This window comes from Juglans regia, chromosome 16 (assembly GCF_001411555.2).
Source record: "Juglans regia cultivar Chandler chromosome 16, Walnut 2.0, whole genome shotgun sequence".
Taxonomy (NCBI): domain Eukaryota; kingdom Viridiplantae; phylum Streptophyta; class Magnoliopsida; order Fagales; family Juglandaceae; genus Juglans; species Juglans regia.
In genome coordinates, this window is record NC_049916.1 from 10,129,213 (window position 1) to 10,143,835 (window position 14,623).

Consider the following 14,623-nt stretch of genomic DNA (forward strand, 5'->3'; position numbering starts at 1 on the left):
TCTGTCCCTTTGGCCACTCCCCTCTTTCGCATCATAATTAATAGAACATTTGAGTCTTCTTAGTTCCCTATCTGTCCTTGAAACTGATTTCAAAACTCGATCAGCTTCAATAGTGATAAGGAGCGCCCTAAATTGTTCTTCAAAGCCTACACAAGAAATCCCAACGTAGGCTTGAATCTCCTCTACCTTCTTAAACACCCACTCCGAAACATAACTGGGTGATTTAGGATTGGGTGGGAGTGCACAAGGGGGTCGGTTCAACATTCCCCAAAAAAAAAAAAAAAAACCGAGGACTAGTTTTAGATTCGAGTCATCTGACACACCCCTTCAAAAACATAAAGCTCCTGCAAAACATCAGCATCTTCCATACTTGGGTGCTTAACAAGTTCAACAGGGATCATAGATGGAAAATCCATCGGCAATGGCACCTTTGTCCTCAGACCCTTAGCAAAAGAAAGATAAGGAACTTGAGTGGAGACAATAGACAATCCAGAGTTAGCGTCCTTCCCAACCACCATATCGACCCTGAGAGCCCACTTCCTCCCTTTCCGACTTGATTATAGGTGCGGGCACACCTTCCATAGGGTCACTGGCCATTGGTGAAGAAGTTTGTGACTGCCCAAACGTCAATCGCGACACATCTACAAAGGATGTCAGTTCTAAAGGAGACAGGAAAATGGAGAGACCTCGTACCTCTATTCTCTGGAATCTCGACCACCGGAAACATAATCAGCAGGATAGCTTTTGAGCTAGTCCAGGCTCAAGTAGGCCACCCACCATCAAGTTGGGCCTTGCTGATGAAGATTCACCTTTGTCGGAGCCCCCCATGTGATTCTTGGCTCGACACACTGGCCTGATATGCTTTTGAGGCCCAGCCCCAACCTTTTCCTTGCCTTTCCCATTACACTTGAGCCCCGTAGCATAAGGCCTAGGAGATAGGTCTGCACAACTCGTCCCAGAAGAACATAATAGACTTGGGTGAGAAAATGATGAGTCCATAGTCAGGCCTAGGCCCGAATCTACTTTTAAAATTAGATGGTTGATCTTCTCCTTCACGCTACCGCCAACAGTATGCCCTCCTTAAAGTACTCTAACACAGCTCCCTTGGGAAGGAGAGTGCCGTCGACCTTTGCGTGTGAACCAGAACCGCCGGTCTGAGGGGCTAGTAACCAAGAACCAGTACTAGAAGGTGGCACACCACCCATGCCAGAACCTCCATTACTACGAGAATTTCCTTGCAAAGCCGATAAAGACATTGGCTTTACCAGCGCTGCCCTATATGACACCACTGGATCATACAAAGGCTTCAAAACCTAGGATTGCTTCCCTCTCCCATCAACAGTCCCACCAATGGGTAGGGCGACTCCTCTGTTACCATTAACCATAACAGGGGAAGGTAAATGACAGAAGTCCCTGAGCGTTTTCGCAAAACAAACCCACCGTTTGCCATGCACTCCTTCGGCTATAACCAAAATGGCACGTCTACCACCACCACCATAAACTTCAAATGACAAGAAGTGGCCGAAAGGATTGGCACGACGCTGAACTAAGAAAATATGATGGCCTTCTCGAGTGGTTTTAAGGAACTCCTTATGGCCTCCCAATAAACACATGCATCCATTGTTTTGGCCAACAAACCAGGCACCCCATTTCTAAAAAGAAATGTGCTTTGTCACTTGTTTACCCTTCTCTGTGATTCTGATATGTCCCTGATCCTCAGTAGAAAAGACAGAGTTTGGAATCCACCCACAAACTCCTCATATGCCCCCACCCACCAAAAAGTAACAAAATGACAAGAGGAGGAGAATCGCGAGGAACGCCGGAATTAGTCATTTCTGAGAGAGGGATAGAGGGGGAAAGAAGTATCCAAAACAATTTTAAAAGATACATAGTACCTAGAATGTAACATTGACAGCTATTTAATTGTTTTTATTTTTGGATTCAACTATAATGTCTGTTCTACTCATTGTGGTCTGTTTTGGAGTCAAGTATTGCTTAATGCCACATATTTGTTCTTTGAGGTGGATGATTTTGTTGTATAGGTTTATTTTTCTAAATTATTTTTGTTTAATCTGCATATAATTCTTACTACTCTAAATCTTTTTTTTTTGGCTGTCTAGTTACTTTATACTGAATGGGCTTGAGCGAGTTGTTCGACTTCTAATATTGCCAAAGCGGAATTATGTAAGAGACTCTGCCTTTTTCATACATTTTGTGATACTCAAGCAGATAAATGTGTTCAACCTTGAAATTGTGGCTTGAGCCAAGATTTTATGTATGTTTCTTGTGAGCCTAAATGACTTAGGTAGTAAGTTGCCTATATTTTATTGATTAATATCCCAATTACTAGCTAAGTCATTTAGCTAGTAATTTCAACAAAATGTGTTCAACCTTGAAATTGTGGCTTGAGCCAAGATTTTATGTATGTTTCCTGTGAGCCTAAATCATTTAGGCTCTTACTAGCTAAGTCAATTATTTATACACCGATGGTTTGAAGCAGATTCAGTACTTTGTTCAGTAAAATCTTTCTTGCTTTTTGTTGCTTATGCATGTCACATAACTGACATGAGTGCTTTTTGGTCCAGCCAATGAGTATGGTGCGGAATTCATTTAGTGATCGGCGAGAAGGATATACTGATAAAGCAGTTGTCATAAGGTTATCTCTTTATCCAATGCACAGGGATTTTCTTTTTCGTAATATCCATCTTCATAACTTAAAATTTCTTATTTGGTATCATGGGCAGATTAGGGACATTTTTGCGTTTAAAGATGAACTGATTAATTTTGAAAGATGGAACTTTGATTTGATAGCATGTTATTTAGTACGTTCCTCCTTATTTAAACAATTGAATTCGAGATTTTTGCTTGAAAACACATTCTTCACCCTTGCAATGGTCACAATAAATCTTAAACGTCTTTTAAAAAGGTTTTATTAATACTAACAGAAAAATAGGAATAGCCCAAGTATATGTGATGTCTACAAGAGGAAACACCTTGTTAGGAAGAAGAAATAGATACAAGGAAATAATGAAGGTGAAGAACATTAAAATCTATAGCTATTGCCCATAGAACTAGCAAATTGAAAAACAGAGTTCTAAGCTCCTCCAGCAAATGTTCCTTATTTTCAAAGTTCCAGTCATTTCCTTTCCTCGAAATGCATCACAAAAGGCATATGGGGACCATCTTCCAAACTGTAACTATTTTTGGAATGCCATAAAGATTTATCCTGTTGGCAATAAAATCAACCATAGAACTTAATTGTCATTATCTATTCTTTGCAAAGACGAGGATCTATTGGGATTTCTTTCTTATCTTTTTAGATTTTTATTTAGTTTTTAGTTTTTCCTGACATGGAACCTTACCAAAGTATGACCCTTCGGACCCACCCTTTGGGAGTAAACCTTGGATACATGACCTCACCTGCGAGAACCCTATATAAGGTAATCTAGGGGAGTTCTTTGTGTGGAATAAAATCCAGGATGTCTGAGTGTACGGTTCAACCCAACTCGCCCTTTAATGACTAAGTTGCACCCTAACAGGTAAGATCTGTTGGGTGATTTACCATAATATTTAAAACTTTCAAAAAATCCTGTCCAGACTGCCAGTCGAATGATTTACCATCACTTGTACACTAAGACCAAGGTTTCAAAGGTTGGACCGAATTGCATGATTGGATTAGTCCAACTGTATACAGGTTCTAGCCCGGTGCTATTACCTCCTAAAACCAGTCTATTGAAAAAAAAAATGTATTCCCCCATAGTATCCGTAGACCTGACAAATTGTTCATGGATCTCACGGGTTTTGGTCATTTTTTCCTAAAGATGCCTATAACTCAGCCCCCTTCCATATCTCTCGATTTCAGCTGCCCCCACTTTACCATCCAAAAAAGATAGTTAAATTGATTTGGGCTGTAGTGGTGGTGTCAACAAATCACAAGTATCAGGTCCATGGATTTGCGCTGATAGATAGCTCTGTGCTATGCACTGGTATGCTCCTTCCGTGCCCATAAAATATTGGGATATTCACCATGGTTGGCTGAGAATTGAGAAGGGGATAAATGAAACTTTGAAATTTGAGTACTAAAAAGGAGTGACTGGGATTCGAAAGATGGAAAACATGGATTTCAAATTTAGTTGGAGTTTTGTTGTGGTGTGCACAAATATCAATTTGCTGCAAATACATTTTAGGACACTTCAATCTTGTTTCTGATATCTGTTAGTGGTAAAAAATCCTTCAAATTATTCAATTATTTTTGGGTAGGTTGTTAAAATTCCTTCTGGTATAAGTTTATTTATTTATTTGTAATTTTAGTTAAGTTATTTAATGATGTCACGGTCTAATTTCAATTTACCCTGCAGTTGGACCTAACTTTGGACATCTCATTTTTTCAGTTCTCTTGTTTTTCTAGTTTCCAAAATCAATATTCCATAATTCTGCCATCCTGACAAAGAATGCTACCCTTGACAGTGCCTTATGTCTCTGAATATTCTTTCAATGGAAAGGAGGGCCATCTTGGGGGATGACTGCATGGTAGAAAGAAGACCTCAAAGGTCTCTTTCTTAGTAAGAATCAACAGATCTTATCACCTCCAACACCTCTTATCCTGAAGGAGTACAAACAATTAAAGAGTGAGGAAATCATCCTCACCTCCCAATGATGTGTCATTTTAATAAAAGCAAACATTCCATTGGGATCTATTCTGTAAGATCTGCAAAAGGTTTGCTATCAACTTCTCCTTAAAATGGGAGATGATAGACAATGCCGAGAAGGCTGTCTTTAAGGGATTCCTCACCACGAGCTTTGTGAAAATATGATCTTAAAACCATCCTCAATGTCAGATTTAACTCAATGAGAGAAATCTCTACATCCTCTCCCAATGTTTTTCCACACCACCACCCTGTGGTATCATATTTAGTGGAGGTTGATTTAAGTTTTTATGACGTGTATGTGTTAGCGACTATATCGCTTATCTAAGTTGTATAGATAATGGTGTCATGTTAGCTGTGGTTCATTCTAAACTAAATATTCAACTTGTTCCATTTATTTCTAGTTGCCATTCAACAGAAAGAGTATATTCTCCCGTTATTGTTTCGGTTTTCACATGTCACTTGTTTAATAGTTTTTACCTTTTGGTTTTGATTGCTCCTTAATTGTTGTTTCAGGTGTGAGAGAAAAAATCAGTCTTCAGTTACAGTCAAAGTATATTACCTTCGTAATGGAAGTGCGAGACTTGGATTTTGGTAAGCTAGGGCTAGGTCTAACAAAGTAATATATGGCTTGTGATGTTTTTTATTAGTAAAAGATATTTTATTAGTACAGAAAAAGGCATAGCCCAAGTACTCATGAAGTATACAAGAGAGTACACCTAGTTAGAAACTAGAAAAAAGATACAAAGAAATCATGAATGCTAAGACCAGTAAGATCTATAGATATGGTCCACATAAATAAAGTCCTCAAGAAAAAATTCTTCAAGCTCTTCTAGGGAGTGCTCTTGATTCTCAAGAATCTCGGTCATTCCTTTCCCTCCAAATACGCCAATAGTAAACAAATGGGAGCCATCTTCCACATAGCTGCAATCAGGGGGACACCCTTAAGCCCTATCCAACTAGCTAGTTGATCAACCTCCCTCCCAGGCGTAACCCATGCTAATCCCACTCTTGAAAAAATCATTCCATAAGGCCTTGGTAAACTCACAATGTAGAAGTAAATTATCCACTGTTTTGCCACTATTTTACATATACAACACCGGTCAATAAGGATAAACCCACATTTCCTTAGGTTATCCATGCTCAGGATCTTCCCCAAGGATGGAGTCCAAACAAAAAGGGCAGTGTTAAGGGGTGCCTTACTCCAAATATTCTTCCGAGGGAAGTCATTACTATCCTGAGTATTAAGGGCCTCATATTTTGGGCGTACGGAGAATTTTCCTTTACTAGAAGGAATTCAAACAATGTTATCCAGCTCTGTGTTACCAGCTCCAAAGGGGTAGATGAATTTAAAAACTCAGTGAAGACACACCAACCTCCCAATCATGTACCTCCCTAATGAAACTGACATTCTACTATTGAGAGCCAGTAGAGATCTCGCATAATTCAGCCACACAGGCCTCCTGTTCCCATGCAATCCTGAAAATAGTAGGATAAACTTCCTTAAGAGTCATATCCCCAACCCATACATCCATGTTACCATCCCCCAACACCAATCTAGTGTTTCTAGAAAAAGATCCCCTACCTTTCCGGATTTCTGGATATTTTTCCTTAAGCCTCTCCATATGCCCCTGATCCTCCCCAAATATGACTTGTGATTTTGAATATAACTAGAATATACTTTCTTGAATTTATTTTACAGGATACAGGGGAGGGAGTACTTGCTTCCTGCAGGCGTCGTGCTAAAGGTAGGTTGTGATGCATAAAATTTCTCTCAGACATTCCTTGGCATTCTACTTGTTTTTTAGACCACTCTTAGGTATGAAGAACGTTTACTGGTTATTAAATAAATTTTTTTTTTTGCTCAAGTAGATATACATTTTTCGTGTTGATATTGATGATTTGGTTACTTATCCCATAGTCCTTTCTTTTTCTCACCCATCTTACGTTTGTGCGCGTTTGGGGTGTGGGAGGGCATAAAGTAGTGTTATCTTTCCATGCTTCTTGCACATGTGCTAGGGAGGTCAAGTAGTTCTCATGGGCTTTTCTAGATCTGGTAAAGATTAATATTTAGCTAGTCTAGGTTTGAATAATCTAGTAGTTTTCTTAAACATTAGGTTGTCATTCTAGTGATTTTTAATGATAAATGCTATTAGTATTGGCACTGATCCAGCAATCAATGAGAATACCAATATAGCTCAAATCCTTTATTTTGTGCAAATCTTGACCATATTTCTATAAAAATCATGTGAAAACACTGAAGCGATGATTTTAATCCATCCTGTTTTACCCGGTCAATGTCTTTTGTTGTGTTTCAATAAAATTTTACGTTTACCTATTAAAGAAACATTGAAGCAATGAGTTGCTTTCAAAATACATGAATTCCTAAACGTCCAAAATTTTGCCTTCTCGTTTCAGATGAGGTATCACCGGTCAGATTAAGAGGGGGTGATCTTTTTCTTTGATTGTGGCATTATAAAATAGGATCTTCAATTGTGGTACAGTTCTTGGGTAAACATGCCTAGATAGGATTATGCAGTTTGTTTACTTGTGTTTTACAGAATTATTAGTTACTTTGTTCAAAACTATACAATGTTTATTAGGTCTTAACATTTTATTATGTCTATAAAATAAATCTTATAAAACGGGAAACAATGTTTATACACTTAGCTTGACATCAATGTTTCCAAGTTTTTTAATGAATGCTTTTTTGAGAACCTCCTTGACAACGTTCAGCGACTTGGTAAGAAGAAGTAAAGAAAGAGAATGGGATGTGCAAAGTTTGTATGCAGCAAAATATTTACAAAAATCATGTTGTATGTCCTTTTTACCACCCTCTTGAAGTTTAATTTCTGGATAGAATATTATTTAATGCACATTTTTGGTTTTATTATGTAATGCTGAATGAATATCATGCTTCTTCATTTTTTGACCTGTTGGATTATGGTGGTATAATAGATTTGTGTTGTGTAATAAACAGGCTCTTGTAGACACAACTGATCATGAAATATATGAGAGTTTGACATGCTGCTGTAGTGAGAAAGATGAGAGAGAGAAGGGTGCTGTTGCCACTCAGCTCGTGGGTGAAAGGGCAAAAATTATTCTTGATGAAGTTCGAAATCTCTCTCTTTTCACTCGGCTTCAATGTCTAGAGCATATTGGTACTGACCATGGGATATTTCATGTTTTCATTGGAATATGACTTGGATTATTAATAACCTATGTTAACTTTGGTCATTATAAATTTAGGGGAGCATTTCCAAGCTGCCATGGATGGGCTGGAAAACGAAAGTTATTCTGGTGTATGTCATGATCTTTACCTGTTACTCTTTTTTAGTAGAAAGAAGCAAAGGATTACTTTGTACATACAACTTGAAGTGTAAATTTTTCTTGTAACTGGTTTCATCTTTCTTTTTTCTGGTAGGTTGCTAATGCTGTTCTTGAGGAGTACATCTTTGTTCACCTCGATAACAATTATGAGAAGTTTAATCTGCTCATGTGCGCCACTCTCTCTCTCTCTCTATCTCTCCTTGACTTATCTTTCCCAACACATAGTTGCCAAATTTCATTGTTGGTCTTACTTTTCTTTTGACAAGTATTGTTTGTCATACGTTACTGTTTGTATGTTTGTTTTTCTACCTCTTCTTGGTTGGGAAGTATTGTTCTCACATACTGACTTGTGTTTGGCTTCTTTTCTTCAGCTTTATGCTGCATAAACTTTTCTCACTTGTGGATCAGACATCTGTGCCAGACAACCCAGATTCCTTGCAAAATCAGGAAGTCTTACTCCCTGGTCACTTGATTACCATTTATCTCAAGGTAGAAAACTTGAAAATCTATCTTCAAAAGAAACATTGTGTTAGAGGAAAAAATAGATTAACACGGTAACACTTTCCCCATCCATGATCATTTTTAGAGTTTAAAGTCATGTGTCATAGAATATCCCTAATCAATCAGAAGATTTTATGTCCCTTAACATTTTAAAATGTTCTCTCATTCTATCACTTTTACTATACAACTAATAATTTTGTGTTTTTTTTCTCTTAAAAGAAAAAGGAATTATGTGACAATATAGGATGATAGTGTGAATGATGGTCTACAATTAAGTGATGATGTGGCGTAAGATGATTGCTATAGACTAAACATGTGACTTTACACTTCCTATTTTGTTTCGTAGCAAGTTTTCTTATAGGATGCATGATCACAAACATTCTTCTTTTTTTAGTTCCTTGTTTGAAATAACTTCTATACAACATTTTGACATGTTCCATGTATGGGAATGAAGACTCAAACGTTTGACCACTGTAAATCCATCTCAATTCAAATAGATTGTTTAACTTGCTTGGGCTGTAATATTTGCTGGTATCAATTGTCCTTTTTTTTTCCAGGGTTTGGTTGTAATTTTAAATTCAAATGTTTCATCATTTACCTTTGTAACACCCTGCTCTCCATGGTTACGAATAAAGTCATTTTTAGGAATTTTTGGGGAATCGGTGTGCTACTACTGAACTTTACTTAAAAAAGATTTTCTTCAATTCTAAGGAAGTGCTAGGTACAAAGATTCCTTATAATAAATACAGTGTTTTGTATTAAAATACTGAAATCATAAAAGAGAGTGTGCGGAAGCATTTATTAAAGACTTCTCGAACTTTGTAAAATAAAAATCATAACTTAAAATTTGTGTACATGATCTAGGCCTCTGTCATGCCTCCCTAGACCAAGTCTGTCTTGCATCTCTACCTTCATAAATATTCTGACATGGGGTGGTTTAAAAACATAAAAAAACCAACTAAAATGAGTCAACGACTCAGTAAGAAATCCATCATAATGTGTTCATACTTAACATAAGATTTTTCATAAAATATTTCATGCTGAGAATTTAAAATCATGACTATTCATATATATGCTGATGACATGCATGACTTGAAAATATAATTGGTATATTGACTGATCTGAATTATCTGACTTGTCTGACTGACCAACATACTTAACCCTATGTGCAAGATTATGCATTGGTCCCACATCTTGTGGCCACAAGGGGAATCGCTGATTTGATTTGATAATAATACTATGGTGGACCACCCTTGAGTCTGTGACTTGCACATTCATCATGTCTGCATTGGTATCATGTATCTGAATGGTCATCTAATTAATCTGATCTTTATCTTTCACTTGATTTTGTGAAACTATGTGTCTTATGCAACATGAGATGGCATGAGATGCATAATACATACATAACTATAATATGTGAAAAAACATGGTCATGAATTATGATGAATGATGTGCTTGCAGATATCATAGCATGTGTGGTACATAAACATTGGCTTCCAAGGAAATGGCTTTAATAATAATGATAATAATATAACTAGCTAACGTATGCTAATCCTAATTTATGATCAAACTACTTACCTCATAGTGCTAATCCAATATTTCTGGAGCGAAGTTGATTTCCTATAGAATAGACACGTAATTTCCGTAAAGAATTTAAACGTAGTCTCCTTTGAAATTCGGTTCTGTACAAAGTAAAGGGTATTATAAGTCTTTATGGTATAATGGCAATTTTATGGAAAGTCTGAACATGTTTATGATTTACAGGGCTAAGGTAATTTCTTTCCCACCAAACAAGCATGGTCTGACTTATTACTTGAAAGGTTGCTTTCTTGTTAGAAAAGCAATTACAGGTTGAGAGGACAAGAATTTAAATAACTGGGGTTGGTGCCGAGAGAACAAATATGCACTTGAGGAAATAAAAAGGGCCGTAATGTACTTGCACGAAAACTCTTCCGGTGGAAAAGGTAAAGTAAAACAATTGGAAGCTGGAAAAGGAAAAAAGTAGCAATTGAAAGCTAGAGGAGTTGAAAGCCGCATGTCCAAGCTTAGAAATAAAACATTTAAAACCAGTGCTATTCGGTGAGAGAAAGAGAGCAACTAAGAATAGAGAGCTCGCTGAGAGGGTGAAACCGTGCGACAGATTGGACTTGAATCGAAGGCTGCAGTGGGGCAGCGGCTCACTAGTCGGGATAGAAGGCGACGGATATGAGTGGTGAGTGGCCGGCTTTCTGGGTGTCTTCCAGTGATTTCCAGTGAGCTGGATTTAGATGAGGATTTAATGGTTTTATCGAAGTAACACACGGAAGGGAAGATATTTATAGAGAAATTTGGGAGAGGGTGCTGATAAGTTCGAGTTGTACTCTGTTAATACATGTAGTGATACTAATTTGCTGAAAACTTGGTCATGATCATCCAAGAAGAGAATAAGAAATTTAAAAACATGATCTAGGAATTCATTCAACGTGGGATTGACAGTGACTGAGACTACGTAGGGGACTTCATTAAGTGATGATTTTAAGTTGAAATAAATTTTTAATAGCCAATCTTTAAATTCTAAAATGAGTCCAACTCGTTCAATAAATAATAAAGAGATTTAGCCTAGTTATTGAGTCTAATTAAAACTCATAATCAACCTCAGTAATCTATAGTTCGTGGGCTTATGCAATATGACCCATTAAATATAATTTTAGGCCCAATAAAAGTTATCAATATTCTGACCTTATAATTATTGGGCCGGGTCAATACAACCTCTTATTTGGTTTGATGTCAGGTTGTCAATTATGTGCTCGTGTTTGCAGCACTAAATGCGAGTATAAGTTTGTAACTGTTTGTTGCATATCAAGTGATATAAAATGCAGCGAACCTGAATATTACTGTTATATGAACTAGTACTGCCATAGCAGCCCAATTCTTATAAATTGGCTGTCACCATCTCTCTCTCTCTCTCACTGCCTAAAGCCATTATCCAAATATACAGCGATCTCAAAAGTAACAGTCAATTATATGCTCTGACTAAGTGGTCATGTTTTACAAAAATCTTCATTTATTGAGAAAGAAACATAATATTGTTTTACTTATATAAAAAAAGAGAATCATAGCATCATTTTGCTGTCCGATCATATAGGCCTAGAATTTGTGCCATGCTATCTGTTAATACAAACTTGATTATTCTACTTGCTGATGCATGTTACACAGGTTGGCATTTTCACCATATAATTTGTATGCACCATGTAATGATGATCATGTTGATTAACTCTGTTATGTGTTATATAAGTTATAAATTGTATTTTTTTTCCTCATCAATTCTTAATCATATTCACCTCGTGTTTATCATGGTATGTAGGAAAAACTAGAAGATTGGCTGCGCAGGGCAAAAAAGCTTCTTCAAGACGAGATCAATAATAAGAGCAAAAATTTTGATTTCTGCAACTGTAAGTTATATTTCTGTGTCCTTAAAGAATCATGAACTCTCTCTTCCGACTTTTGGAGTTTGTTTTATGCTCTCTTGATTGTATTTTCGTTTAAAATGTGTTGTGCGATCTTTTTTTTTTTTAACTAATTTACGATTTGCTATTCTGCACTGTTCATAATGTAGACAACAAACTTCCATATTCTAATGCTCTAAGTCATATTCTATCATTGAACTATTTAATGTTATGTCCACAGTTGTCATTTTTTAGTTTGGTGCTTGCTCTGTTTTTTGGTCCATTAATGCTGGCAGGCTGTAAAATTAAGAATGTAGTTAGAAGACCTGTAGACAATCAGATCACCTGAATTGAATTTTAATTTTTTTCTCGAAATGTAACAATCTGCCAATATATAAATAAATAAATAAAGGATTTATGGATGTATATGGTCACTAATGGTGTATCATGTTTGCATATATCTGTTGTTACTGTTGGTAAAATGCAACATAGAGTTTTCTTTGTACTCTGCCAAGGACAGTGGTGGAACCAGGCATTTTTACTTGGGGGGCCAATTTTATGTTTAGGTAATATAAAAAGAAATAAATCTTATGTTTAGTTCCATGGTAAATCGTAAGATAATAACTATATATACATGTTACACATCGATAAATTTATCTAATTCAAGAGATCTTTCATTTCAAAGAAAAAATATATAATTTTCCATATGCATGTAAAAATAAACTTTTAAAAAGCACAACTTATCATCCCCTTTAAATTTCTTATGATAGTCTTTTATGGAATAATATTCATCCATTATCAATTTATCTAATGATCATATTTTTAGAATTTTTGTTCTCAATGAAAACTAACAGGTGAATTTTTATACACTCATCTTTCATTCTAGTACTTAAGCTAGTTTATACAAGTTTCATATCAAATCTGAATATTTTGGTGCCGCAAAGTATATAATGCTACAATTGAGATCTCAAATAAAGTTTTTCTTGCTTAATGAATTTTGAAGGATAAAAGTTCTCAACTATATTTTCATATAAGATATCAACCCTAAATGATTATTCTAATGTTTATTTCAGTTTGGGTTCCATATTAAGAAAGCTTAATACTGTATAATCAAGAAGTTTGCGGTCTATATTAATAAGTTTATTATTCTCATAAATTTAATTTTAGTTTTAAGCATTTTTAGAAATTATCAATCAAATTGAAAGAATTTTTAGGGGCAAAGAAATTAATTTTGAAGGGACCACATCGTTATTAATTTTTTTTTTATAAGTAATAAACTTTTATTGATCGAATGCAACTAGGCAAAGCCCGTGTACACAGGTAGCATACAAAAGAGACCCCTAATTACACTCTAGCAAACTGAAAAGAATGTAAAAACTCATGAACATTCACTCCCTTTAATACAATAGCAGAAAACCATTGAACCAAAGAAAATACAAAAAAGTTCCAGATTTCCCCCGTTGTTCTCTCCTTGTTGTTGAAGCATCTCTCGTTTCTTTCCAACCATATACACCACAATAAACACAAAGGGACCATCCTCCATGTCGCAGCCATCTGTGAACTATGATGTTGCCTATTCCAGCAAGCTAGAAGTTCCACCACACTCTTAGGCATAACCCATGACAACCCAGCCCTACTGATAATGCCATCCCATAACTCCCTCGCCACCTCACAATGCAGAAAAATATTATCAATCGATTCACCAGCTTTTTTACACAAGTAACACCACTCCAAAATAATCAACCCTCGTTTTCTTAAGTTGTCCGCCGTCAGAATTTTACCTAAAGCCGCAGTCCAAACGAAAAATGCAACTCTAGGTGGTTCCGGGACTCTCCATATACCCTCCATGGGAACACTAAGGGCTGGTGTTTTTGCAGCGCCTTGTAGAAGGATTTGACAGAAAATTTCTTGTTCTTTGAGTGTTTCCACAGCATTCTATCTCCCACAATACCACCACATCATAATTAATACATGATATATAGAAATTTAATAAAATTTTGGGCCATATAAGAAAAAATTGGAAAGAAATTTCTATGTATATACAGATTTTAGAAAATTTTGGAGAGTACATAAGGTTTATAATTTTTTTGGGGCGCCAATTTCTATATACATAAAATTTTGATGAAAAAAATAGGGGAAAATTGTGAGTTATAAAATTTTTTGGGGGAGGCCATGAGGTATATGTGGTTCCATCACTGGCCAAGGATTTATACCTGCTAATTACTTAGCTTTTCTGAGTTGTTTATCTTTTAACTAGTCCGCATAAGATCAACCCCAATTAATAAACTCCATTAGGCAGGAGGTGGGCCCTCACTATCATCTCTTCCCTGTTTTGCTTGTGTACTTTGTTTTACGTTTTTTTAATTGTTCTTTGTGTGGAAAATACTTTTTTCCTTGTTCATTTATGGTGGTTATATTTTTAAGGCTAGTATATAGTGATAAGTTTGTCTTGCAACTTGATTGAGTTTTTACTTATTCCTTAATTTGGTGGTGGAAATGCTAGCCACTGATTTGGTTGTGGGAAGTATACTATGGGGAGAATCTACTGGGATCCTTATTCATATGGTGCTGGAGAACAATGCTGCAATGGTCTATTTGCGATTGATTGTTACTGAGTTCATGATACTATCTTCTCAAGCTTAGTCAACAAGTGTGCATTTTGTTGTCAAAATATTAGGATTTTTATTTTTAAATCTAGAATATTATTGATGATTGGTACAT

The 14,623-nt window shown here is 36.1% G+C and overlaps 1 protein-coding gene across 1 annotated transcript in view; it reads left to right on the plus strand.

The window, feature by feature from the left end:
• Positions 1 to 14,623, plus strand: part of LOC108993466 (DNA-directed RNA polymerase I subunit 2) — a 52,972-nt gene that overhangs the window by 24,621 nt on the left and 13,728 nt on the right. The window contains exons 5-13 of the mRNA XM_018968397.2: positions 2,121 to 2,184; positions 2,586 to 2,656; positions 5,163 to 5,240; positions 6,349 to 6,394; positions 7,627 to 7,807; positions 7,896 to 7,948; positions 8,071 to 8,144; positions 8,348 to 8,465; positions 11,821 to 11,908. Of these exons, the coding sequence (XP_018823942.1) occupies positions 2,121 to 2,184; positions 2,586 to 2,656; positions 5,163 to 5,240; positions 6,349 to 6,394; positions 7,627 to 7,807; positions 7,896 to 7,948; positions 8,071 to 8,144; positions 8,348 to 8,465; positions 11,821 to 11,908 (773 nt within the window). The remainder of the gene's footprint in view (positions 1 to 2,120; positions 2,185 to 2,585; positions 2,657 to 5,162; positions 5,241 to 6,348; positions 6,395 to 7,626; positions 7,808 to 7,895; positions 7,949 to 8,070; positions 8,145 to 8,347; positions 8,466 to 11,820; positions 11,909 to 14,623) is intronic.